Source organism: Malaclemys terrapin, chromosome 8 (genome assembly GCF_027887155.1).
Source record: "Malaclemys terrapin pileata isolate rMalTer1 chromosome 8, rMalTer1.hap1, whole genome shotgun sequence".
NCBI lineage: Eukaryota > Metazoa > Chordata > Testudines > Emydidae > Malaclemys > Malaclemys terrapin.
In genome coordinates this window covers 76,251,644-76,275,718 of record NC_071512.1, presented here as the reverse complement: position 1 = coordinate 76,275,718, position 24,075 = coordinate 76,251,644, and the positions used below count along the sequence as shown (strand labels likewise).

At 45.9% G+C, this 24,075-nt stretch overlaps 2 protein-coding genes across 3 annotated transcripts in view; one reads left to right on the top strand and one right to left on the bottom strand.

The window, feature by feature from the left end:
* Positions 1 to 3,187, bottom strand: part of GCLM (glutamate-cysteine ligase modifier subunit) — a 33,818-nt gene extending 30,631 nt beyond the window's left edge. The window contains exon 1 of the mRNA XM_054037007.1: positions 3,097 to 3,187. The gene's annotated coding sequence lies outside the window, so the exon portion shown is untranslated. The remainder of the gene's footprint in view (positions 1 to 3,096) is intronic.
* LOC128841697 (very-long-chain enoyl-CoA reductase-like) overlaps positions 1 to 24,075 on the top strand; it is a 62,284-nt gene that overhangs the window by 5,474 nt on the left and 32,735 nt on the right. Inside the window, exon 1 of one of the 2 annotated variants that reach the window (XM_054037004.1) lies at positions 3,491 to 3,615. The exons of the other annotated variant lie outside the window; for it this stretch is intronic. Within the exon in view, the coding sequence (XP_053892979.1) occupies positions 3,589 to 3,615 (27 nt within the window). The 5' untranslated portion in view covers positions 3,491 to 3,588. Of the gene's footprint in view, positions 1 to 3,490; positions 3,616 to 24,075 lie in introns of those variants that run through there. 2 annotated transcript variants of the gene reach the window in all.

Here is a 24,075-nt window from a genome sequence, read left to right as displayed (position 1 = left end):
TAGGAATTTTCTTCTCTGACCTGTGTATTGTGTTAAAATGGAATTGAATTAATTTGCATAATCTCTCCACATTCCAAAACATTGGGCATGGACTGTTTCTAATCTAGAAGAACAGTTTAAAACATTTTTATATTCTCTAATATTTTTGTTTTGATTACTTTTACAAGTTTTACTTATATTCTTCTATATGCACACATACACAGTACGTCCAGAAGTAGCACTTATCAGGGGAAATGTTAACTAATTTTGAAGTGCAATAATAAAATGATTTTTTCTTTTGTCCCAATATAAAAATAGAACATTTCGCCTGGCCAAGACAAGGGACCAAATTCACCGCTGGCTCAAGTGGATGCAATTCCATAGCCTTCAATGGAGTTGCATCTATTTGCACGGGCAGTGAATTTTGTCCCATAGGTCCTTTTAATCCTTTGCCTTTCTGGTAGGAACCTCTCTTTCTCAGAAGAGCTATCCTTTGATATTTTTTTAAATAAAGTTTCCATGCTTTGAATTCTACACATACCATGCTAAATTCTGGGGTTGCATAGGGTTGTAAATCAATGCAGAATATAGCCCACCTGTCTACTCTAGAGGGAAATATTCAATAATGAAAAAGTAATATTCTTGTAATGCATTCAAAATTTACAAAAATTGCATTTATTATTAAAATCTCATTACACCTCAGAGCCAGCTTTGTGATTTCATTAACTGACTAATGTCAGCTAGAAATCAAGATTTTCTTTTTCCTTTGAGTAGTCTTTAATTATTCCACTAAAGTCTAAATTGTCTATTATATAATTGTCAGCAGATAACAGAGCAGTGTTTCCATAGGCCTTCCTGAGATTGATAGCAATGATCTGGCTGAGGATTTGATTTTGTGAAATCCATTCTCCTCTCAGTATATGTTTCAGTACCCACTGTGAAGTACCAAGCCTCACAGAAATAGTTCAGAATATTGTAGTTGATATTAATTTTTCAGGTCTAAAAAAACATTCTATCATGTAATAAGTACTGGAGATAAGAAAAAAACAGCTTTTTCTACCAAACTGTTTCTGATGATTTCCACAAAGTCTATCCTTCCTCTTCTTTGAGAGAGATAGAAGGCAGGGAGGGGAGGCAGTCTGTGGTGATTACTGCTGTCCCAGCAGCCGTGGCTTCAGAGCAGATATGCATGAAAAAATCCTTTGGCTAGGCAGGGGAACGTGCTGTGGAGGACAACCATAATCTGGCTTTGTATTCTCCCTACTGAAGCTGCAGAGCCCCAACCTGTGAAGGGGGAGCAGCAGGGCCTCTGCCATCTCTAGATGCAGGAAGTAGAGCACTGCTCTTTTCCTTCTACCTGCCACAGGGCTTTTCAACCTGGGGTTGCTACCCTCCTCAGCACATAATGGAAAGTAGTGTAAGAAAAATCTCATGGTACAAATATGGGAGAGACCAGGCTTTGCTTTTGGCTGTTACAGCCCTGATCATGCCAATCTAAATGTTTGCAGAAGCCTGAGCATATTCAGACTGTTCTGAGTGCTGTTGTGAGTAATAAAAGTGCTGCTCCTTCTCTCCTGACAAACCCATTACTTGTGGAAAATGCCTAGCATGCTTCTGGGCAATGTACAAATAAAACAAATACAGATTCATGCTAAGAAACCAGGCTTTACTAATCATGAGCCCCTTAATTTTATCAGGAAGAGAAAAGAAGAGAGGAACCCAGGGAGATTTTGGAGAGATGGGATTGAAACAAAGTCAAAGCACTGCCAGACTGCAGGTGTCTGCTATAAACAGTTCCAGCCATGAGCTCTGCATGCTAAAGGATAAAGGAGTTCAGGAGACCTGGCAATTTCTCAAGGAAACAATATTAAAGGCACAACTGCCAACTATTGCGATGCAAAGGAAAGAGGGAGAATAGTAAAAGGCCAATATGGCTCCATCAGAAGCTCTTTAATGACCTGAAAATGAAAACGGAATCCTACAAAAAGTGGGAATGTGGACAAATGGCTAAGGAGGAGTACAAAAGAATAACACAAGCATGTAAGGACAAAATCAGAAAGACTAAGGCACAAAATGAGTTACACCTAGCAAAGGAAATAAGAGGTTCTTTAAATGCATTAATAGTAAGAAAAAGACAAAGGAAAGGGTAGAAAAAGACAAAGGAAAGGGTAGGTTCTCTTCTTAGAAGGCAAGTAGAACTAATAACTTTTTAGTAAAGAGTGAAGCAAAATAGGCAACACCTCAGCCTTCTTGCTGTCACCAGTTAATAGTGATTAGATACTCAACACACTTAATACTGATAACCAAGGGGAAGCTATTCAAACCAAAATAGGGAAAGAATATGTTAAAGAACATTTAGATAAATTAGATATACTGTATTCAAGTTGGCAGGGCCAAGATGAAATTCATCTTAGAGTATTTAAGAAACTAGCTGAAGCAATCTTGGAACCATTATTAGCAATTATCTTTAAAAACTTGTGGAGGATAGATGAGGTCCCAGAGGACTGGAGAAGGGCAAACACAGTACCAATCTTTAAAAGGGGGAACAAAGAGGACCTGGAAAATTATAGACCAATCAGCTTAACTTTGATGCCTGGAAAGATACTAGATCAAATTTAAATAATCAATTTATAAGCACTTAGAGGACAATAGGTTTACAAAGAATAGCCAGCATGGATTTGTCATGAACAAATCATGCCAAACCAACATAATTTCCCTTTTGTATAAGGTTACTGGCCTAGTGATGGGGGGAAGTAGTAGATGCGATGTAGTAAGGCTTCTGATACACCCTCATGGGATAGTCTCATAAGCAAACTAGGGAAATGTGGGCTAGATGAAATTATTATAATGTGGATACACAACTGCTTGAAAGACCATAAAGAGTAATTATCAATGGTTCACTGTCAAACTGGGGGGATGTATCTCATAAGGTCCCACAGGGATCAGCTGTGGGTCCAGTATTCAATATTCACTGGAGAGCTAGATTAGCTCTTAGCAAAACATTTCTATCTATAAGGCCATTTAAGATCTGGAATAGGCTTCCAAGGGAGGTTGTGGAATCCCCATCATTGGAAGTTTTACACCTCTCAAGGATGGTCTAGGTATACTTAGTCCTACCTCAGCAGAGGGGGCTGGGTTTGATGACTTCTCCAGATCTCTTCCAGCCTTTCATTTCTACCGTCACATGCTCTGTGTTTGCAGTAGGCCTGCGATGCTTTCAGCCTGCAGATAGCAAACAGCAGTCCTGGACGTGCTCCTAAGGCAGTAGAAGCTGCATCCTGGCTTGCGTGTGGCCGGATCTTTCTTCCTTCCCTTGCTGTGGGGACGCTGAGCTCAGCGCAGCCTGGCTGCAGACAGCACGTGGGGACGGGGGAGGGAGTGATGCACGGGACAGGGGATGGCAGCGCTGCCCTGAACCGCATGCAGCCCTCGCGGTAGGATTTCTGAACCCAAGGGAAGGAAGGGGAGGGCAGTGGACATCTCCTGATTGGCCGGCGCGCCGGGGACCCGAGTTAAAGTGCAGCAGCTCTAGGAAGAGGAGGCGGCGGCGGCTCCGCTCCCTGCCCCAGCAGCCAGAGCCGGGCACAACGATCGCAATCAGCACCTAGGATGGGCAGCAGAGTCACTTTCTTTGAGGTGGGTGCCTGGCACCGAGGATCATTCAGGGCAGCGGAGCGGGCGCACGGCTGGCATCGTAGCAAACTTGGGTGGGGTTCTAAAGAACGGGCAGTGAAGGACGCGCGGAGCCCTGCGCTGCTGGGAGCAGCCCGATCCCTGGAGCTGCACAGGAGGGAGGCTGGAGGCTAAAAGTGACCGAGAGGTTTCTGCTGCATTCCTAGCAGTGAGCAGGTTGGGCTGCCGACTAGGCTCCTCCCGGGGGCAGCAGTGTCCCCATCTCATCTGCAGGGAAGCTAAAGGCTACCAGCAACTCAGCTTACTGGGATTTTCAAAAGCAGTTTTAAGTTGCAGGCTTTTGAAGCAGGGGGCTTTGATGTACTTGTCTTTCATAAAATGTAAGCACAAGGCCAAACCATCTGTGGCTTTCCCTGGGTGAGTGGGGAGAAGCTAGGCCACAGAGACCCATGGTTCAGAGCCTGAATCCAAAATGACACTAGACCCCAGAGAGTTGTTGTTTGTCTCATCCACGTATCTCTTCCAAGGCAGCTGTTTTTCTAGTGTCCCTCTCTTCTGGGGCTGATCACTCCAACTTGGCATTTTTGAGTGGCCAGGTGAAGTGTTCAGGGTCAGATGGCCAGGCACTGGAGAGGAGGAGGATCTCTGTAGCCTGTTGTGGATAGTTTCACAGGGTTACTTGTGATTTGGGGAGGACGGGGATCAATGGCACTCATCTCTTTTTACAGCCCTTCCTAATCCCCCTGTTATGTTCACTGTGCCCTGGGTATATATATCCTTGCTGTATGAAAAAACAGAGGGAGATAAATGTCACTGGCAATGTTCATCTCTAGCTTCTTGGAAGACCCTTGTTAAATGCTGCATGTTGCAATGCTGTACATAGTAGGAGCCTTTTTAAAACATAGCATGAAAGCTTAAAAGCATATGCACGGTATGATGAATTAATTCCTGAGGTATTTCAGTACAAAAGCACTGAACCCCTAACACCTGTTGTGAGTTTCTTTCATCAAAGGAGATGACTTCTTTATTTATAAAGGCATTTGCACATTACAGTCATTTGCATACAGTGTCTGCTATGCTTTGGGGCATTGCATAAACTATAATAATGGTCACTGATTAATAGAGCTGTATTTTCTGGTTCTAAAGAACAGGTGGGAAAAGTTGTTTGAAATATTCTTGGCCATTTGTAAATGTCATTGGCTATAGATTTTAATGATGTACTTGATTCTTGCATTAATATGTATCAAATAAAGTAATCAAGAAAGATTTTAATACATTCAGCTTTTTCTGTGTGTATACTAAACAAAGCATCACAAAAAGGCCTATTTTACCTTTTGGCATAACTCAAATTAATCTATATTTAATCAGCTATATTAAGCTCTAATGGAGGGAGTGTGTCCATATCAGCTAAGAGAAAGTTCTGAAGACTGGTTCATGTCAAAGCAGGGGGGTTGGAATTTCAAAATAATACTAATTAGCAGCTATGCTTCTAGATAACTCTTTCATTTTTGTAATCTCTCATTTCAGATTCTCCACCATGAGACTCTCCCATATTAACCTAAAAGTAAATGCAAAAGCCTCTTTAATTAAAACAAACCCCTGTAAAATGCAAAATTATCAATAAAATATCTGCACATTTAAAAATTAACAGGGCTTTAAACCAAATGTCTAAAAAGCAGCTCCTCCTCTATTTACTCATCAAGTCCTAAGGTCCATGATTCTGTCTTTTACCAAAACTTAGAAAACACTTTAGGTATCTCTAGCACCTAAACAGGATGAGCTAGATTATCTCTGGCCCTTGCATGGGTGAATAAATTAGAGAAGATGCACAGAGCCTTCCTCCTATGGCCCTATCTATCTTACCCTAAGGAATTTTAAGAAGAAATTCCCATTGATATTACCAATGTTTCTGCTGCATCCATGTTAGCTTCATTAGCCCTAGCATAGACAAGCACCTGGCAGCTTCTTGCATTTTTAGCACAGTGTCAATTATTCCTCAGTAGCCCAGACTAAAGGGGCCAGACACAACTACAAACTCCGCTAGTTCTCCCTGAGAAACAATCCACTCTATGCTTCACACTTGCCAGTAGAGTAGAGCTGAGCTGGCTGGCCATGAAGGGGTTGTAGACTCCATCTTCTTAAGGGGTGGTGCAGTGGCTGCATTCCCTAGGAGATTTGAGAGTCATTAGATCAGATCATCAAATCTGTCTGAGATGCACTTCATGCCAGATTCAAGGTGTGGGTGATGGCACAACAAAGATGGCTTTGTATTCCTTGGGTGACGTCTGAGGGCAGCAGCATACGTTAGGCTGCTCTAACTTACTGACAATAGCCCCACAGGGTCTGTTATCCTGTTGAGGCTCATCAGAGTGCAAAGTGCTTCTGCCACAGGCCCTGTATATTATTTCATCTTACCACAGAGGACAGTGTAGGTCTGGTATAGCTGGCTTTGTGCGAGCTGAGGATTCCCCAAGAGGAATCCTCACCTTACCTGTGTGACATGGAGCAGTGCAAAAGGACATATTGGAGGCTGAGGACCTGGCCAATGTATCTCTCTCAGGCAAAATGCTCCCCAGAGCCCTTGCTGGGTTGGTGCAGTTCAGCATTAGGCTGTACCTAAAACACTATCTGGCCCACTATCAGTTTTGCTGCTAAATGTTACTGATGTCAGCAATCTTTTCAGAGGAAGTAAGGAATCCTGAACTCAAGTCTAATTAGGTCAGGAAAAAAAAAGAAAAAAATCTAAGTACTTTAAGAGCGCCATCCTGAATCCACTGATATCAGTGGGACTTTTGCCAATAACTTCGGTGGGCACAGGGCCTGGCAAATATATTCTCACCATGTTTGGGGATCATAAATAGTCTGTTTTTGGTTTAAGAAGCTTTCTCATTCACCTATAAGCTGACTCTGTAGGTCAAGCAGCCATTTTTTCTATTGGCCAATACTACTGCCAGGAAACTCAACAATTTTTTTGTTTCTTAAACTGGTAGAGATCCAGCAAACAACCATTAGGGTCATTTTTGTTGATCGCTTATGTTCCCTTCTCACCTATCTTTTGTCAAGAGGCTTTATATGCAACAATTCCCAGTTTCAACCAGGGTTCACAGTGAGGCAGGGAGTGTCACGCAGTGGCACTCTTCTAAACTCTGCCTACAAAATAAGCTCTGCCCCATGTGAGTTGCCAAAATGAGATGCTACTGTAGCTTATGTGGATGTATAAGATCATGATTGTTCTGTGAGCTCCACTGGCTACTTCAAGCGCTGCTTGAATGTGCCCACTGGTTCTGCTAGGCTCCTTGGGCTTGATTCCTTCTTCAGTGGTGAAAAAATAGAAGTAGAGAGACTTTCCCAATTGCCACACACATGTGGCACCAAAATGACACAGTAAATTGTGTAGATCCATGATCTTCCCTCTCTTTTCTTACATGAGGAATGAAATAGATAACAATGTTGGCATTTAAATCATCACTAGGCATCTGAGCTAAGGCCTAAATGAGCTGAACAGGGCAGAATTCAATAGCTCAGAGCTATCAGGTCTCTCTGCAGACTCAAGTAGATGTCTGGTTTCAGTTCACCTTTTTGAGATTTTCTTCACAACCATAACAGCTAGATCCTTTTTAAACAAATTAAAGCTGAGATTCTGGAGAACTAGATAGCAGCTTTAAAGAGGGGCAAGCATACCACACCACCACATACTGGCCCAATCTGAGCGCTATTGGTAGCAGTGAGAAAGGCTGGAGTGAATAACTGCCTATACAGCTCACCCCACCAATTTGATTACACATACATGGATAAAATCAAAATATTTTAGTATTTAAAATAATACTTCTTTGCATAAATTCAAAATTGAGTTAAGTAAAGAGAAGATAAGTATCTAAGTTGTAGGCCAGTATTGTTTATTATACACTCTGAAACCCTTGGTATACTTTGCAATTCTGAAGCATCTTCCACTTGAGAATCACTAAGCACTTTACGAACATTAAAATCACACTCTGAATATTTGTACCTACTATTGTTATTGGCTAAATTTAGGATTGTTGTTACTGAAATAATTTTTTTTCCAGCTTATTTCATGCATTTGACTGATTTGGGACACAGTCAGTTTCACTTTTTTTTGGTATAGCTACAAGGGGACTATACATGGCCCATATGAGTTAAGGGTCCCGTGGGCATAGCCCCTTTGCCCTGTTAACCCCAAGCACAGAATTGAAAGTGAGGTCCCTATTCACTAGGAATATAAATAATATTTCTACAATTAATATAAGCGGGGATTAATTCCTGCAATGTAGCTGTAACGCCACCCCACACCCCAGGAAATACTCCTAGTGTGTGGGGTCCTCCCTGGCGCACACACAGAGCCATCATAGCTAGCTGCATATCACCTCCAGTGCTCAAGGCTTGCTGGGAGAAGGGAGGATGTGGCCAAGATGTCCCTTTGTCTTGGCTAGCACCAGCTACTGAAATAGTTCACATGGGACATTGCAGTTGGGGTGGAAATTTGAGCAGCCTTCGGAGCTACTCTAACCTGAGCTGCAGTAGATTGTCTCCTAGCAGTGCCAGGACAGGGGAGACACACTGCCTTTCCATTCATTCTCTGGCTGGGCTCAGGACTGGTGTAGGTATGAAGCAGGCCAAAGGGAGGGTCCATTCTAGCCTGAATAAATTAATGTAACTCCATAGCTATTCTGAGACTCATGAGATTACCAAATACAGGAATGTAACCAAGAAGAGAAGTTTAATACTTATCCTACTAGTGACTACTACAGAGAGGGGAAACTGTTCAGTTCATGAGAGACTTAGGGCTCCTCTCAGTTTCAAACAACTTATGGAGTATTTTGTAAAACAGTAGTGGATCAAAAGTAGGCAATTCCAGCGCTTATTGATCATGTTGAACTTTAGTCAGGATTATACTCACAACACAAATCTAACTGTACCACACATTGAAGAAGCATTTCACAAGAACATCTCTCTGTACAGAAAATCAAAAACAGTCAAATGAATATGAAAAGCACTGCATGTTCTTTCATCAAATGGCAAACATTTATTATGCTATGGAAAGTATAGGCACATAAGCACAGAAATGCACTTCTCTGGCATGATGTATCTATATTTTTTACTGTAAATGAACAAAGTGAACATTTACGTTCTGAATAATTTATATTTTTTCCCTAGCCTCTGACGTTAGTGTGTTCAGATTTGCTGAGTTCTTTAGAAATTCTTACATAGTCATTATGGGTTATATTTGGTAGAGACATGGCCATTTAAGAAGTGACAGCTTTGCTGAGCTGTGTGGGTTTTAGAACAAATTACATCCTTCAGTTGCTCTAGGTAGAGATCGGGAAACGTTTTTAAAACAATACCTAATGAAGAGATTCTTGTAAAAAGAGTGCCACTTTGAGAAATAGGCTTCGCATGACATTGCAAAGCACAGCCCACCATGTTACTTGATGCAGGGTCCCAATTCTGCAATGAGCTCCATTGCAAGATTGAGGCCTAAGGGTGGGATCCACAAAGGGACTTAGGCATTACAACACTGCCTAGTAAATCACAGAAACAACACTGCGATCCACAATGCCTGAGTTAGGTGCCAAAGGCTCCCTATACAATGAATGGGAAGAGATAGGCACCTTAGATTGAGATCCACAAAGCCTACATGCTAGGTGGGGAGCTGCCTAAACTAACTTATGGAATCAAGTATCAGAGGGGTAGCTGTGTTAGTCTGGATCTGTAAAAAGTGACAGAGACTCCTGTGGCACCTTATAGACTAACAAATGTATTGCAGCATAAGCTTTCATGGGTGAATACCCACTTCATCAGACGCATGCTTATGCTCCAATACGTCTGTTAGCCTATAAGGTGCCACGGAACTCTTTATAGCTTATGGAAGACGCCAACAACAGAGGTGTGTGTAAGTCCTGGTCCTCTATTGGAAATAAGCACCTGAGTCTGGGCTGCATGGAGGCACCTAGCTTTGCTTGTGGTCCATGAACTGGGGGAAGATAAGCGCACCCAAGCTAGGTACTTGGCTGCCTAGTTGCATGCGAGACCCAAAACAAAACATCCAGAAAGGGAAAGAGGTAGGGTTGCCAGGCGTCCGGTTCTCGACTGGAACGTCTGGTCGAAAAGGGACCCTGGTGGCTCCAATCAGCAGAGTCTGGTCGGTGGCACAGTGTGGGCCCCAGGCTAAAGCAGGCCCCTGCCTGTCCTGGCTCTGCGCGGCTCCTGGAAGCGGCCTCCAGGGCCCTGCAGCCCTTAGGCGCATGGACGGCCAGGGAGGCTCTACGCACTGCTCCCACCCCCAGCGCTGGCTCCACAGCTCCCATTGGCCAGGAACTGCGACCAATAGGAGCTGCAGCCGGCACGAGGGCAGTATGCAGAGCCTCTCTGTCCGCTTTCGGGAGCCGCCTGAGGTAAACGCCACCCAGAACCTGCACCCTGAATCCCCTCCCATGCCCTAACCCCCTACCCCAGCCCTGAGCCCCCCCTTGCACCCAAACTCCCTCCCAGAGCTTGCACCCCCTCCTGCACCCCAAACTCCCTCCCACACACCAACCCCCAGCCTCAAGTCCCCTTCTACACCCAAACTCCTTCCTGGAGCCTGCACCCCCCCTACCCCAGCCCTGAGCCCTCTCCTGCACCCCAAGCCCGTCATCCCTGGCCCCACCCCAGAGCCCACACCCCTAGCCGGGCCTTCACCCCAACCCTGGAGCCCTCTTCCACACCCCAAACCCCTCATTTACTGATTTTTCTCAAAAAGAACAGGAGTACTTGTGGCACCTTAGAGACTAACACATTTATTAGAGCATAAGCTTTCATGGACTACAGCCCACTTCTTCGGATGCATATAGAGTGGAATATATATTGAGGAGATATATATACACACATACAGAGAGCATGAACAGGTGGGAGTTGTCTTACCAACTCTAAGAGGCCAATTAAGTAAGAGAAAAAAACTTTTGAAGTGATAATCGAGAGCCCAGTACAGACAGTTTGATAAGAAGTGTGAGAATACTTACAAGGAGAGATAGATTCAATGTTTGTAATGGCTCAGCCATTCCCAGTCTTTATTCAATCCTGAGTTGATTGTATCTGAATTGCATATCAATTCCAGCTCAGCAGTCTCTCCTTGGAGTCTGTTTTTGAAGTTTTTCTGTTGTAAGATAGCCACCCGCAGGTCTGTCATTGAATGGCCAGACAGGTTAAAGTGTTCTCCCACTGGTTTTTGAGTATTATGATTCCTGATGTCAGATTTGTGTCCATTAATTCTTTTGCGTAGAGACTGTCCGGTTTGGCCAATGTACATGGCAGAGGGGCATTGCTGGCACGTGATGGCATATATCACATTGGTAGATGTGAAGGTGAACGAGCCCCTGATGGTATGGCTGATGTGATTAGGTCCTATGATGATGTCACTTGAATAGATATGTGGACAGAGTTGGCATCGGGCTTTTTCTCTACTCTCTTTCAAATATAGTAATCTTAGGTATTTCTTGTAAATATAGTAGAAAAATGTTCAGACAGAAGTGCATTCAGTTAACATGTCCCTTTAAGATTCTTATATTATATAATCAGTAAACAAATTACACTTAATATACCAGTGTTTGGAGTAGAATTATCTGGGGCCTTATCCTGTAAACCTTTATTCATCCTTACATGAAATAATAATCCCATTGATACCAACAGAATTACTTGCATAAGGACTACTTATGTGAGTAAGGGTTTGCATGATTGGGCCTTTGGTTTTCTGAGCCAGATGTGTTTGTAAATCATCAGTTAGGCAGATTTAGTCATAATTAGTTCTCGATTAATTCATTGCATTTAGGGAATGTCTTAGGTGAAAGATTTTTCAAACTGAAAATGACTGGATAAACAGAGATATGGTGTCTCTCTCCAGCGATGCCAAATTATTTAAGTGCTACGACAGTTTTCCCCATCTCTTCTTGAGGATGGACAGAGTTTTTTAGTTGTTTTCATGGGCAACGGAGAAACGCATTTAAAGTTTACTGATGGTGGGGAGGTTGGTTTGTTTGGTTTTTTGAAAAAGAGTTGGAAGGTAATTTTCAAAGCTACAAAAGGCAGCTGGGTGTCCAACTCCCCTTAAAAGTCCAATAAGAATTGAGTGCCTAGCTCTCATTTGTGTTCTTGAAAACCTTCACCCCCGATCCACCCATCTCCCTGAAAATGCTGGGTTATCCTCTCGTATTTTCTTCATGTGTTTTGTCTAACCTAGCCAGGTGATGATTCCTTATGTTACCCCACTGGTTATACTAAATAACCAGTATGTTGCTCAGTCCCTTCATTTGCAGATAAATGTGGTTTGAGGATCATGTGCAATTCAGCTCCAGAAGTGTATGGTCTGATCCTGAGCATCTGCTATTCCAGGTGACTTCAGTAGTAGTTATAGGTGCTTGACACCTCTCAGGATCAGGCCCGGTGTGAGGATCCCTTTTTCTGGGAGGTTTGCAGACATTGCAGCACTTACAGATTTGGGCTCTGACCTCACTGTGTTTGAAATCATGCTGGAACTTACTGTTACTAATAACATGGTTCTAGCATGATTTCCCTAACTGGTTTGGATAGGGAGCTGTTCTTGAGAACAATGTTAGCAAAACTTCATCTTGACTAGGGGTGGATTGAGTCGGTACAGTCTACTCCAGGTGTCCCTTCAGTTTCTGCTGAACTGAAGTGTTAGTCTGTATCCGCAAAAAGAAGAACAGGAGTACTTGTGGCACCTTAGAGACTAACAAATTTATTAGAGCATAAGCTTTCGTGGAAGAAGTGGGCTGTAGTCCACGAAAGCTTATGCTCTAATAAATTTGTTAGTCTCTAAGGTGCCACAAGTACTCCTGTTCTTCTTTTTGCTGAACTGAAGCGGTCACTGAAAACAATTAAGTTACTAGCCCTTCTGGCTGTGAAGATAACCCTCTTAATGAGAGCTGGTGTGGTGCTGCCTGCCTAGAGCATTGTTGGGCTGTTGCAGGTCCTATTACAAAGATTTCCCTTGCTCTACTGATCTCTAGACTGCATGGCTAGTGTAAGAATGCTGAGTTTAAATGCCTGGGGCAGGGTTGCTTGGACTGCAAAGAAAATTAGGTTTAGGATTCTCTGTTTTAAGAGCACTCCTTTGTGCATGACAAAGGTAAGGAAGCTATGCATAAGATTTTTGAATGATCTGGGAACATTTGAAGGGACACAACCAATCTAAACGCCCTGCTGCTGACTGAAAATGTTTTTTTATTGTTACAAGCAACACTTAAGATTTACAGGAAAAAAGGTTTCCCTCTAGTTTCTTTACATTGTGCATTTGACAACACTTTGTATACAAGCAGTTTCACTGCTTCCCCTTTAAGACAGTTATTCAAGCTGTTCCTCTGTTTGTGTGAGTCTGAGGCCTTGGCTATACTGGCGCTGTACAGCGCTGCAAATTGCTGCGCTCAGGGGTGTGAAAACGCCTCCCCTGAGCGCAGCGAATGCAGCGCTGTAAAGCACCAGTGTAATCAGAGCCTGCAGCGCTGCATGCTCGCTCGCAGCGCTGCAAGCTATTCCCCTCGGAGAGGTGGAGTACTTGCAGTGCTGCGAGAGAGCTCTCACAGTGCTGGCGGCGTGACTACACTCGTTCTTCACAGCGCTGCTGAGGCAGCGCTGTGAATTCTCAAGTGTAGCCAAGGCCTTAGGAGAGAAAATCATTTTTAAAAACAGGAAAATGTGATTGTAAAGAAACACCACTTGGCAGGAAGACTCAGTGTTGAAACTGACTGAATTTCAAGTTCACTGTGTTCCTTCAAGAGAACAAACATGTTTGTTTGTCTATTACTATTATAAATATATGTTTTCAGACATAAGTTTCAAAGAATTTTTGCTAAGTAGGAGTTTTGCATGTTGAGCCCTAGGTAACCCCCCTGCACTGAAGTCTAAGCCCAGAAGCAAAAAAATTTTGAGGGGCTCTTTTCCCTTGTATTATATCCATTGTTGCCTTTGTCCCATTAACTTTGCTAAGTAAATGTCTGTGCTGTCAAAACTGCTTCAAGCACCTGTCCATATTGCCTCATAAGACCCCTGAGCTAATCCTGCTCCTTAGCAACAGAAAATCACAAAGAACAAGAATCCTAGAGGCTTCAAAGTCCTCTACTGCCATCTTCAGCCCCAAAGATTTTAGACATTATCTTTACACTGCAGTTGGGAACAGGCCTCCCAGCTAGGGTTGCCAACATTCGGATTGCAGAAAACCGAACACCCCTGCTCCGCCCTTTCCCGAGGCCATGCCCCTTCCCCATTACTTCTCTAAAGCCCCACCGCCGCTCACTCCATCCCTCCTCCCACCCTCGCTCATTTTCACTGGGCTGAGTAGGGGGTTGGGGTGTGGAAGGGGGTGAGGGCTCCAGGGTGAGTCCAGAAATGAGGGGTTTGGAGTGTGGGAGGGGGCTCCGGGCTGGGGCAGCGGAATAGAGTGTGGGAGAGGGTACGGACTCTGGGCTGGGGGTTTGGGCTCTGGAGTGGGGCCAGAAATGAGGGGTTCAGGGTGCGGGTGTGGGCTCTGGGCTCGGGCGGGGGTTGGCAGACGGGGGGGTGAGGGCTCCAGTTGGGGGTGCGGGCTCTGGTGTGGGGCCGGGGCTGAGGGGTTCGAAGTGCGGGAGGGGGGTGCAAGCTCTGGGAGGGAGTTTGGGTACGGGAGGGGCTCAGGGCTGGGGAAGGGGGTTGGGGGCACGGGACGGGGTACAGGGTGTGGACTCCGGGCAGCACTTACCTCAGGTGGCTCCCGGAAGCAGCCAGCATTTCCCCCCGGCTCCTCGGTGGAGGCGTGGCCCGGCGGCTCTTTGCGCTGCCCCCATCTGCAGACGCTGACCCTGAGGCTCCCATTGGCTGTGGTTCCTGGCCAATGGGGGCTGCAGAGCTGGAATTTGGAGCGGGAGCAGCAAACGGAGCCCCCGTGGCCGCACCTCCACCTAGGAGCCGGAGGGAAATGCTGGCTGCTTCCAGGAGCCGCGCAGAGCCTGGGCAGGTAGGGAGCCTGCCTTAGCCCCACTGACCAGAGCTGCCAGGAAAACTGGACGCCTGGCAACCCTACTTCCGACCTGCCCAGGTAGACAGGCCTGTGCTAGTGGGGCTTGAGCTAGTACGCTAAAAATAGCAATATCTAAATACCTGGTCAGTAGGTAAGGACAAGGTTCTCGGATCTGACCCCATTAGGAAAAAAAGAAAAGGTGTTTCCCATAAATCAGCTATTTCCCATATATCTTACAGCATACAGAGGATTGATATATCCTGATATACACACATAGGTCAGACCTGAAGAACAGTTCTGTTAGCTTGAAAGCTTGTCTCTTTCACCAACAGAAGTTGGTCCCATAAAAGATATTACTTTATCTCGTCCATACACACAATGTTCTACAGAAAGAGAGGTAATGGAAGGACTGATATTTAATTAATACATTGCAAATCACAGTACTAATAATTACCTTTTGATTTCAGAGAGGTAGCTGCTGCCTCTTTGGGGACAAATTTATTCCCTCAGGGCCAAGTCCTGGTTCTGTTAAAGTTAAGGACAAAATGGCTGTTGACTTCAGTGGGAACAGCATTTGGCCCTCTGAGTATGAGATAATTCTATTTCATACACCTTCTCTGCAGGGCTGGCCTTAGGAAAAATGGCATCCTGGACAAACTTGTATTTTGGTGTCCCTGGCCCCCCGTGGGCTTCCAGGCTCCCCACCTCCCTTGCACCTTTAACCCTTGCGCCCCTAACACCTGCACACAGCCTGCACACACGAGGGGAAACTGACCTGGAGCAGATGGAATTGCTGCTCACTTTCCCCCTTTGAAGCTGCTGCTCTGTGCACCCTTGGGGGGAGGGGGAGCGAGGAGCGAAGTCAGGGCTTCCCCCCTCCAGGTCACTTTGCCCTCCCGCCTGCCTCACAGCACAGACCAGGTGGGGAAAGTGACCTGGATGCACAGAGCACGTGGTGTTGCTCCTTGCCCCCCCCCCAGCCCCTTGGGGGGCATGGAGGAACGTTGCAGGGGAGCAGTATCTGTGTGTCACCGCACCCACCCATGTTCCTCCCTCCGGAGGAAGCAGGGAGAAATCTGAATGCCCCCTCCCCCTACCCCACCTGGGAGCAGTTTCCGACTCTACATTGGCAGTGCACACCTCTGCACAGCTTCCTCCTTCCCCCTGGTGCCCCTGGGCAGTTGCCCAGGTGGCCCACCCCTAAGGCCAGCCCTGCTTCTCTGCCTGAATGTTGTTGGGTATGTACAGAATGTGATCACCACATGTCAGAATCCTAAGTCAGGGCATATTCTGTAGTGTGTATGTTATGGAATATGAAACAATATTGAAAATACTGGAGCTATCCTTTGTATTGAATAAAAGCAGGCTTATCCTACCCTCATAGCCAGACATGCCAATGTGATCAGTGGAGACAGTGAAGTCCAGTGCATGCTGGGACTTTTCAGCATGACTGGGTACCACAGGGCTACATTGCCAATGCAAGTAAATACCCACTGAGTCAGCCAGGGCCGGCTCTAGTTTTTTTGCTGCCCCAAGCAAAAAAATTTTTGGCTGCCCTCCCCCCCCCCCCCCCCAACCCTGGGCTCTCTTCCCACCCCCCACCCCCAACTGCACCCTCCTGCCACCCCAGCCCTGGGTCACTGGTAACTCTCGCGCCCAGGGCGGGTCATTCAGCAGGAATTTTGGATGTGCACAGAACACAGACAGGATTGGTTCCCATATGGTTACAGAACTGCAGTAAAGTGGAACAATTTTCAGCTTGTGTGATTGAAGGATATCTGGATGCATATTATAAGACTCAAGTGCTGCAGTGGGGCTATTATCGTCCTCACCAAGTCTGGAAGATCTGCTCACCTGGTGTCCAGGTTCCGTCCACGTGCTCCCATCATTGCTGTGACTCGCAATGGACAGACAGCACGCCAGGCCCATCTGTACCGTGGCATTTTCCCTGTGTTGTGCAAAGAACCCACCCTTGATGCATGGGCTGAGGATGTGGATCTCAGAGTTAACCTGGGCATGAATGTTGGCAAAGCACGTGGCTTCTTCAAGACTGGCGATCTTGTCATTGTACTTACAGGATGGCACCCTGGGTCTGGCTACACCAACACCATGCGTGTGGTGCCAGTTCCATGAACACCAACTCTCAAACTCTCCCCAGCAACACCTTCCCCCTTCCCCCACTTTCTTCTCCTCTGCTCTACCCCCTTGCATTAGACTGGCAATTGCTTGCAATGTTATCCGCGTGTAGAGTGGATATAGGTTGCTAAACGCCACCAAATGCAGCAGCGGGGGAAGGAGGACCTTTAAGTCACTCTAAAAGAATACTTGAAATATTATAAGACTGTCCTACATAAATGAGGAAAAGTTGAGGTGCCTTTATTATTCTTTGTTTCTATGGGGAATTTGCCAATGCAATATTACTGTCCTCCTTTTAAACAAATAAAACTAGAAATAAAAAAAAAAAAGCAATGGCTGTTGAAAATAGCAATTCCAGTCCTAATAACCACTGGGAAGCATTTCTTGCTCAATTTATTCTACTTTTTCTACAGCAAGTTACAGTGGATCAGTATATTTGATTTGGGAGAAATGAAGTAACAGCTGCCCAAATTGAGCTTGAGCACTCCTGAATTTTGAGGGTGTTCAAATCTGGAAGGCAGGTGCTAGATTCCCTTTCTGAATATTAGCTAAATCTGGAAAAGAAAAGTCAATTTCCGCTTCCATGGCTCAGAAGTGTCAATCCTCCTACATGCCTGGTACCGTATCTAAAGCTGCCCAGATCCTAGTAGAGCCTCCCCTCTCTTACTTTTCATTTTAAATTCTAGTGGGATCCACGTACCTCCCTTGCTAGGCTTCAGACAGAGAGGCGCACTGTCCATTTAGTCCATCCAATTCTTTCTTTGGGGGAGAGCCCAGGGCTGGAACGGCAGGAGGTGCAGGTGAGGGCCAGAGCTGGGGCGGCAGGCGGTGTGAGCAGGGGAGAGTCCAGGGCTGGGGCAACACGGGGGTGCGGGAGGAGCCCAGGGCTGGGGTGGGGGCAGCATAAAACCTAGAGCTGGCTTTGTCCCTACCATTCACAGCAAGCTGCAGCATGAGGTTTCAGTTCCACACTCCTTTCCTGTTAATTGCGGCCGAGGGAATGCTGGGAAATGTAGTTCTTTCCCTGCACCAGTGCTGGCTCTATAGGCAGGGAGCTAACCAAGGAACTTCAGCTCCCAGGGCCCCCTGTTGGTTCTCAGCTCCCATGCTGGATTCTTGCGCCCCTGCAAATTTGCTGCCCCAAGCAACCGCTTGCTTTGCTGGTGCCTAGAGCCTGCCCTGGAGTCAGCATTAGCTTGTGTGGTGCCCCTGTTCACTTTCTGAAAGCCCCATGAGGGTTATTTTTCAGAAGGCAGAATAGTTGCGCTGGAATTGTGCTGTCAAGGGGTTAGCGAGGGCTAGGATTCATTGTGGAGACATAAGACCTCTGGCACATATTGAGGTATTCTTGTGTCTTCTGGGCTAAACTCCTTCCCATTTCCATGAGGGAGCAAATTCTTCCACCCGACTCCATCCTTCTCAGTGAGAGCTACATCTTGGAGTTTGGCGTCTCCTCCTACGCAGGCCATTCATTCTCAGATCAAAACTTGTGGCCTTAAGTCAATGAAGACTTATCCGTACAAATAATTGACAAAAGGATCACCAAGGTATTAGGGGCTCCAGACCTTTCCTATATTGTCCTTGAGACGTTGCACTCTATATGATTTTATGAAAATATGCTAATGAGTGTGAATATAATGTAACTGGAATATGCTTCAGGCAAAAAGTCTCTTAAGAGGTATCATTACAAAGCTTATAATCTACTGAGTGTAGTCATCCTATTTGTATAAATGTATCACTCTTGTATCTGAAACTAGAAATACGAAATATAACTCTGAGGTCCTATTGTAGTTATGCAAAATGTGGGCCATTAATGGTGGTTTGGAATCTCGATGGCTCCCATCAACCAGGACAATTGATGGTGGATGGCTCTGTTTGCTTGCAGGCCTTCCTGTGAGTCAGGCTGGGAGAATGAGGGCTTGGAGTCTTACAGGGACATGTGATTATGTCACCTGAACTGGAATCTATCTTTAACCTGGTGCTTTTCCATTTCAAAGGAGGGTGGGAACCCAGAGAGGGACAAAGGATCCCCGCCTTGTGCAAAAGATATATAAGGGGGTGGAACAGAACAAAGGGGGTGGCAGTCATGAGAAATCCCCTAGCTACCACCTGAGCTGGAACAAGGGCTGTACCGGGGAAAGGATTGTGCCCAGACTAGAAAGGCGTCCACTCTGTAATAGAAGGTTATTGAAACATCTCTGAGGGTGAGATTTTCATCTGTAATCACTTTCTTACTGTATTAGGCTTAGACTTGTGTGTTTTATTTTATTTTGCTTGGTAATTCACTTTGTTCTGTCTGTTATTACTTGGAACCACTTAAATCCTACTTTTTGTATTTAATAAAATCACGTTTTACTTATTAATTAACCCAGAATAAGTATTAATACCTGTGGGGGCAAACAGCTGTGCATATATCTCTATCAGTGTTATAGAGGGTTAACAATTTATGAGTTTATCCTGTATAAGCTTTATACAGGGTAAAACGGATTTATTTGGAGTTTGGACTCCAGTGGGAGCTGGGCATCTGAGTGTTGGAGACAGGAACACTTCTTAAGCTGTTTTCAGTTAAGCCTGTAGCTCTTGGGGGATGTTGTTCAGACCTGGGTCTGGGTTTGTAGCAAGCTAGCGTGTCTGGCTCAAACCAGGCAGGGCATTGAAGTCCCAAGCTGCCTGGGAAAACGGGCTCAGAGGTAGTCTCAGCACATCAGGTGGCAATTCCCAAGGGGGTTTCTATGATCCAACCCGTCACCGTCCTGTTAAACACTGACAGTTTGATTTACTCCCAGTGAAGTCAAGGAATGAAATCTTGGTCCCACTGAAGTCAATAGGACTTATGCATTGACTTCAGTGGGCCAGGATATCCTGCAATATGACTACTCACAGAGCAAGTTATTACTCTGCATGAGGAAGGTGGCAGAAGTTGGCCCTGATGTTGCAATCTGTTTTTTCCATTATGTACATTATGAAGGCGAGATAGAAGCAGAACAGACTAAAAGGTCTTGGTTTTCTTCTCACACAGATAGCCGCAAGACAAACTCTACTGACTTCAGTGGAGTTGTTCCTGATTCACATCAGTGTGAAATCAAAATCAGGCCTGCTGAGTGCAGATTCACCTGCTTTTCTCAGGAATATCTTAGTATGACTGAGAAATCTCAAGGGAAGGGGGAGATAATTACTTCAACTGAAATAAAGGAACTGCTTGGAGAGAGAAATTTGATAACCGAGGAAAAAAAATTAAGTGATTGAACCTAAGAACAAATCATGTCATGGCCCTAGCTAAATCTAAGGAGTCTTATTTACGTAAGCAGTTTAACAGAACAGGCAGCATTAATTTATTTTGTGTTGCTCTTATTCAGGGATAATTTTTCCTAGACTATAAAATAAGCTTTTTTTTTTTTAGCTGAGTGATTTTAAAAAATCAATACAGTATTTGCTTGTGTTAGTACCCAGCAGGATAAACTGAAACTTGGGGAGGCTGTTCCAAATAAAAATGTCAACAAATATAATTTCTAGGATGTCATGGCATGATCATTTTATCACATAATTTTTGAAGACCAGTTGAGACTTGGGCATTTGATACAGCTCTAAACTGTAAGTTCTAAACAAAATATAAAGTCTCTAATTAAAGGGACACAATCATTAAAACGGTATATCCTAAAAAATGAATGTACGTACCTTTTTTATTAACAAAACTGAAATGTTTAAAAGTCTAATACACTTTCTCTGTTGGTGCTGCTAGATTATTCCTTGGATTTTGCTCATGGACGGTGAAACCGAGCAGATTCCTTTTTTGTTGTTAGTTTCAATTTCTGTTCCCCATGCACAATCACAATGCTGCAAAGTTTGGGATGCAGACATGGCAGGGAGTATTTACAGTCAACCCAACAACTTATTTAATTGAAAGAAATATATACCTCTCCCACAAATATTCCCATTGATTATAGCTTCTGTATAGAACATAACTTTGGGGCCTCTAGTGACTGGATAATGGCCCTTAGAAATATTTTTTAAAGGATCTCTCTAATACTGTAGAGGAAGCCCCCGTAAAAAAACATTAGTCATTCTGAATTACAGTCTTGGGAGGGATGCAAAGCCTGGTCTATATTTAAAATACTAGCACAGCTGTGTTGGACAGGGATGTGAAAAAGCCACACCCTTTAGTGACATAGCTATGCCAACAAAAGGTCCAGTGTAGACACAACTAATATCGTTGGGCGAGGTGGCGTTCGTATAGTGACAGAAAAACTCCCTCTGCCGGTGTATGATGCATCTATACTAGGAGGCTGTGCCAACATAAGCTCTGTAGTGTAGATACAGCCTGAGATTACTAGGCACCTACTATCCGTTGGCTATGTCTACACCAGGGATCAGCAACCTTTGGCATGCGGCTCACCAGGGTAAGCACCAGGGTGCGGGCCAACGGATGTGCTGGCCGCCGCTTCCTGCAGCCCCCATTGGCCTGGAGTGGCAAACCGCAGCCAGTGGGAGCCGCGATCGGCCGAACCTGCGGACGCAGCAGGTAAACAAACCAACCCAGCCCGCCAGGGTGAGCAGTGTGCCAAAGGTTGCCGATCCCTGGTCTACACTTTACTCTCCACAGCAGCACAGCTGCAGCACTACAAATGCGCTACTGTAGCACTTCCATGTAGACACTTACTGTAACAACAGCAGTGGTTCTCCTGTCACTGTAGTAAATCTACCTTTCTGAGAGGCAATAGCTAGTAGAGGGAAGAATTCTTCCAGCCATGTAGCTGGGTTGATCTAATTTTCTAGTGTAGACAAGCCCTTACTCAGACACCAAGTCCCATTTACTGAGTGAAATTCTATGGCCTGCGTAATGCTAGAGGTCAGATTAGCACTAGATGATCATAGTGGTCCATTCTGGTCTTAAAATCTAGCAATCTATTAAATCATTGTAACTATGATTATTAACATTTACATTGCACTAGTGCTGAGCACCCAGTCAGGACCATGCCCCATTCTGCTAGGTGCTACACAAACATAGAAAATCCAACTCCCTGGCACAAAGAGCCTACAATCTAAAAGAACTAATCACTCTAGTAAGGGTTACAGGAGCAGACCATTAGGCAAGTGGTCTGAGCACTGTGGCCAATAATCATGTAAACTCACTTGATGCTGAACATGCTTTAGCTATCAGTGTAGACCAGTGGTTCTCAAACTGCATCCTGAGAGTTTGCACAGGGGGTCCTCAAAGTGCAACAATAGATAGACTCTGCAGTAAGAAGCAGGCACCCCCATCTCACTGACATCTGTAAGTACTCTGCTCTTTTTCTTAAAGCATTACTAAGGGCCTGTCTACACCACGCAGCTTTTAGCGACAAGGCTGTGTCAACACAGTTTGGGATGCAGACATGGCAGGGAGTATTTACAGTCAACCCAACAACTTATTTAATTGAAAGAAAAATATACCTCTCCCACAAATATTCCCATTGGTTATAGCTTCTGTATAGAACATAACTTTGGGGCCTGTGTCAACACAGCCTTGTCGCTAAAAGTCAGTGTGTGTAAATGCTTTTTGTTGGTACTTTGTTGCTTCAGCACTTTTGCCAACAAAATACTTCCAGCCCCACGAGCGGCGTTAGCATTGTTGGCAGGAGAGCACTCCTGCCAACAAAGCCACGTTCACACTGCCACTTGCGTCGGCAAAACTTTTGTCTTTTTTAAGTACCCATGAAAGACAAAAGTTTTGTTGACAACTTCGCAGTGTAGACATACAGTACATGTTTATATGAAGTACACACATACCTTTGTCCATCAGTTTCTCAGTTGGGGGTCTGTGATTAACATTGCATTTGAAAAGGGGTCTGTTGTAGGGTTACCATACGTCCTCTTTTTCCCGGACATGTCCGGCTTTTCGGCAGTCAAACGCCCGTCCGGGGGGAATTGCCAAAAAGCCGAACATGTCCGGGAAAATGGCGGCTCTGCTCCTCCCCGACTCTTCGGCTCTGTTTAAGAGCCGGGCTGCCCGAGCGCTACCGGCTTCGGGCAGCCCCGTGCCTCCAGACCCTGCGCCGCCGGAGCCCGGGAGGGGAAGTGCCCGGCTGGGGGCGCAGGGTCCGGAGGCAGGGGGGCTGCCCAAAGCTGGTAGCGCTCGGGCAGCCCGGCTCTTAAACAGAGCCTCCAGCGGCTGGGGCTCTGTGTAACTGACACAGTGTCAGTTACACAGAGCCCCGGGGGCTGGAGGCTTTGCTCCTCTTTGGCCTCTTTGGCTTTGCTCCTCTTTGGCCCCAGCCGCTAGAGGCTCTGTTTAAGAGCCGGGCTGCCCGAGAGCTACCGGCTTCGGGCAGCCCCCTTGCCTCCGGACCCTGCGCCCCCAGCCGGGCACTTCCCCTCCCGGGCTCCGGCGGCGCAGGGTCCGGAGGCACGGGGGCTGCCTGAAGCCGGTAGCGCTGGGGCAGCCCGGCTCTTAAACAGAGCCTAAGAGGAGCAGAGCCTCCAGCTGCGGGGGCTCTGCTCCTCTTTGGCTCTGTGTAACTTATACAGTGTAAGTTACGCAGAGCCGCCGGAGCCCCGGAGGGGAAGTGCCCGTCTGGGGGCGCAGGGTCCGGAGGCATAGGGGCTGCCCAAAGCCCGAGCGCTACCGGCTTCACGGTTTGCTGGGCAGCCTCCAGACCCTGCGCCCCCGGCTGGGCGCTTCCCCTCCTGGGCTCCAGCTGCGCTGGGGAAGCGCCGGCTGGGGGCGCAGGGTCTGGGGGCTGCCCGGGAAACTGTGAAGCTGGTATCACTGGGGCAGCCCTTTCTCCCTGGCTGGGAGTGGGAGGGAGGAGGGGGCGGAGTTAGGGTGGGGGAAGGGGCGGAGTTGGGGCGGGGCTAGGGGTGGGGAAATGGGCGGGGCCAGGGCCCGTGGAGGGTCCTCTTTTTTTATTTGAGATATGGTAACCCTAGTCTGTTGACAAAAAAAAAAGTTTGAGAACCTCTGGTGTAGATGAACCCCGCCCCCAACAAAAATCCAGTGTGTTCAGTGCTGTGTCAGTTCACATGATTGTTGGCCACCATGTTCAGAGAAGATAACATTTAATAGCATAGGCCGGGCTTTCCCAGGGCCAGCCCACAACATTTTGGCACCTGAGGCGGGGAGCTCAAATGATGCCCCCATATCACCTTGCTTGGGCCAAAACTTTGAAAGGTCTCAATTCTGCCTTCTTCCTGTTCTACTCCTCTCATGGTACTGCTCTGCTACCTACCCCAATAAAGGAGAACTAACAACTTAAAATGCCTTGTTCAAAAACGTTAAGTAACACTAAACTTTCAAACGCCTGAACAGCAAATGTAACTTTTCCTGGCTGCATAGTAAACACTGGCAT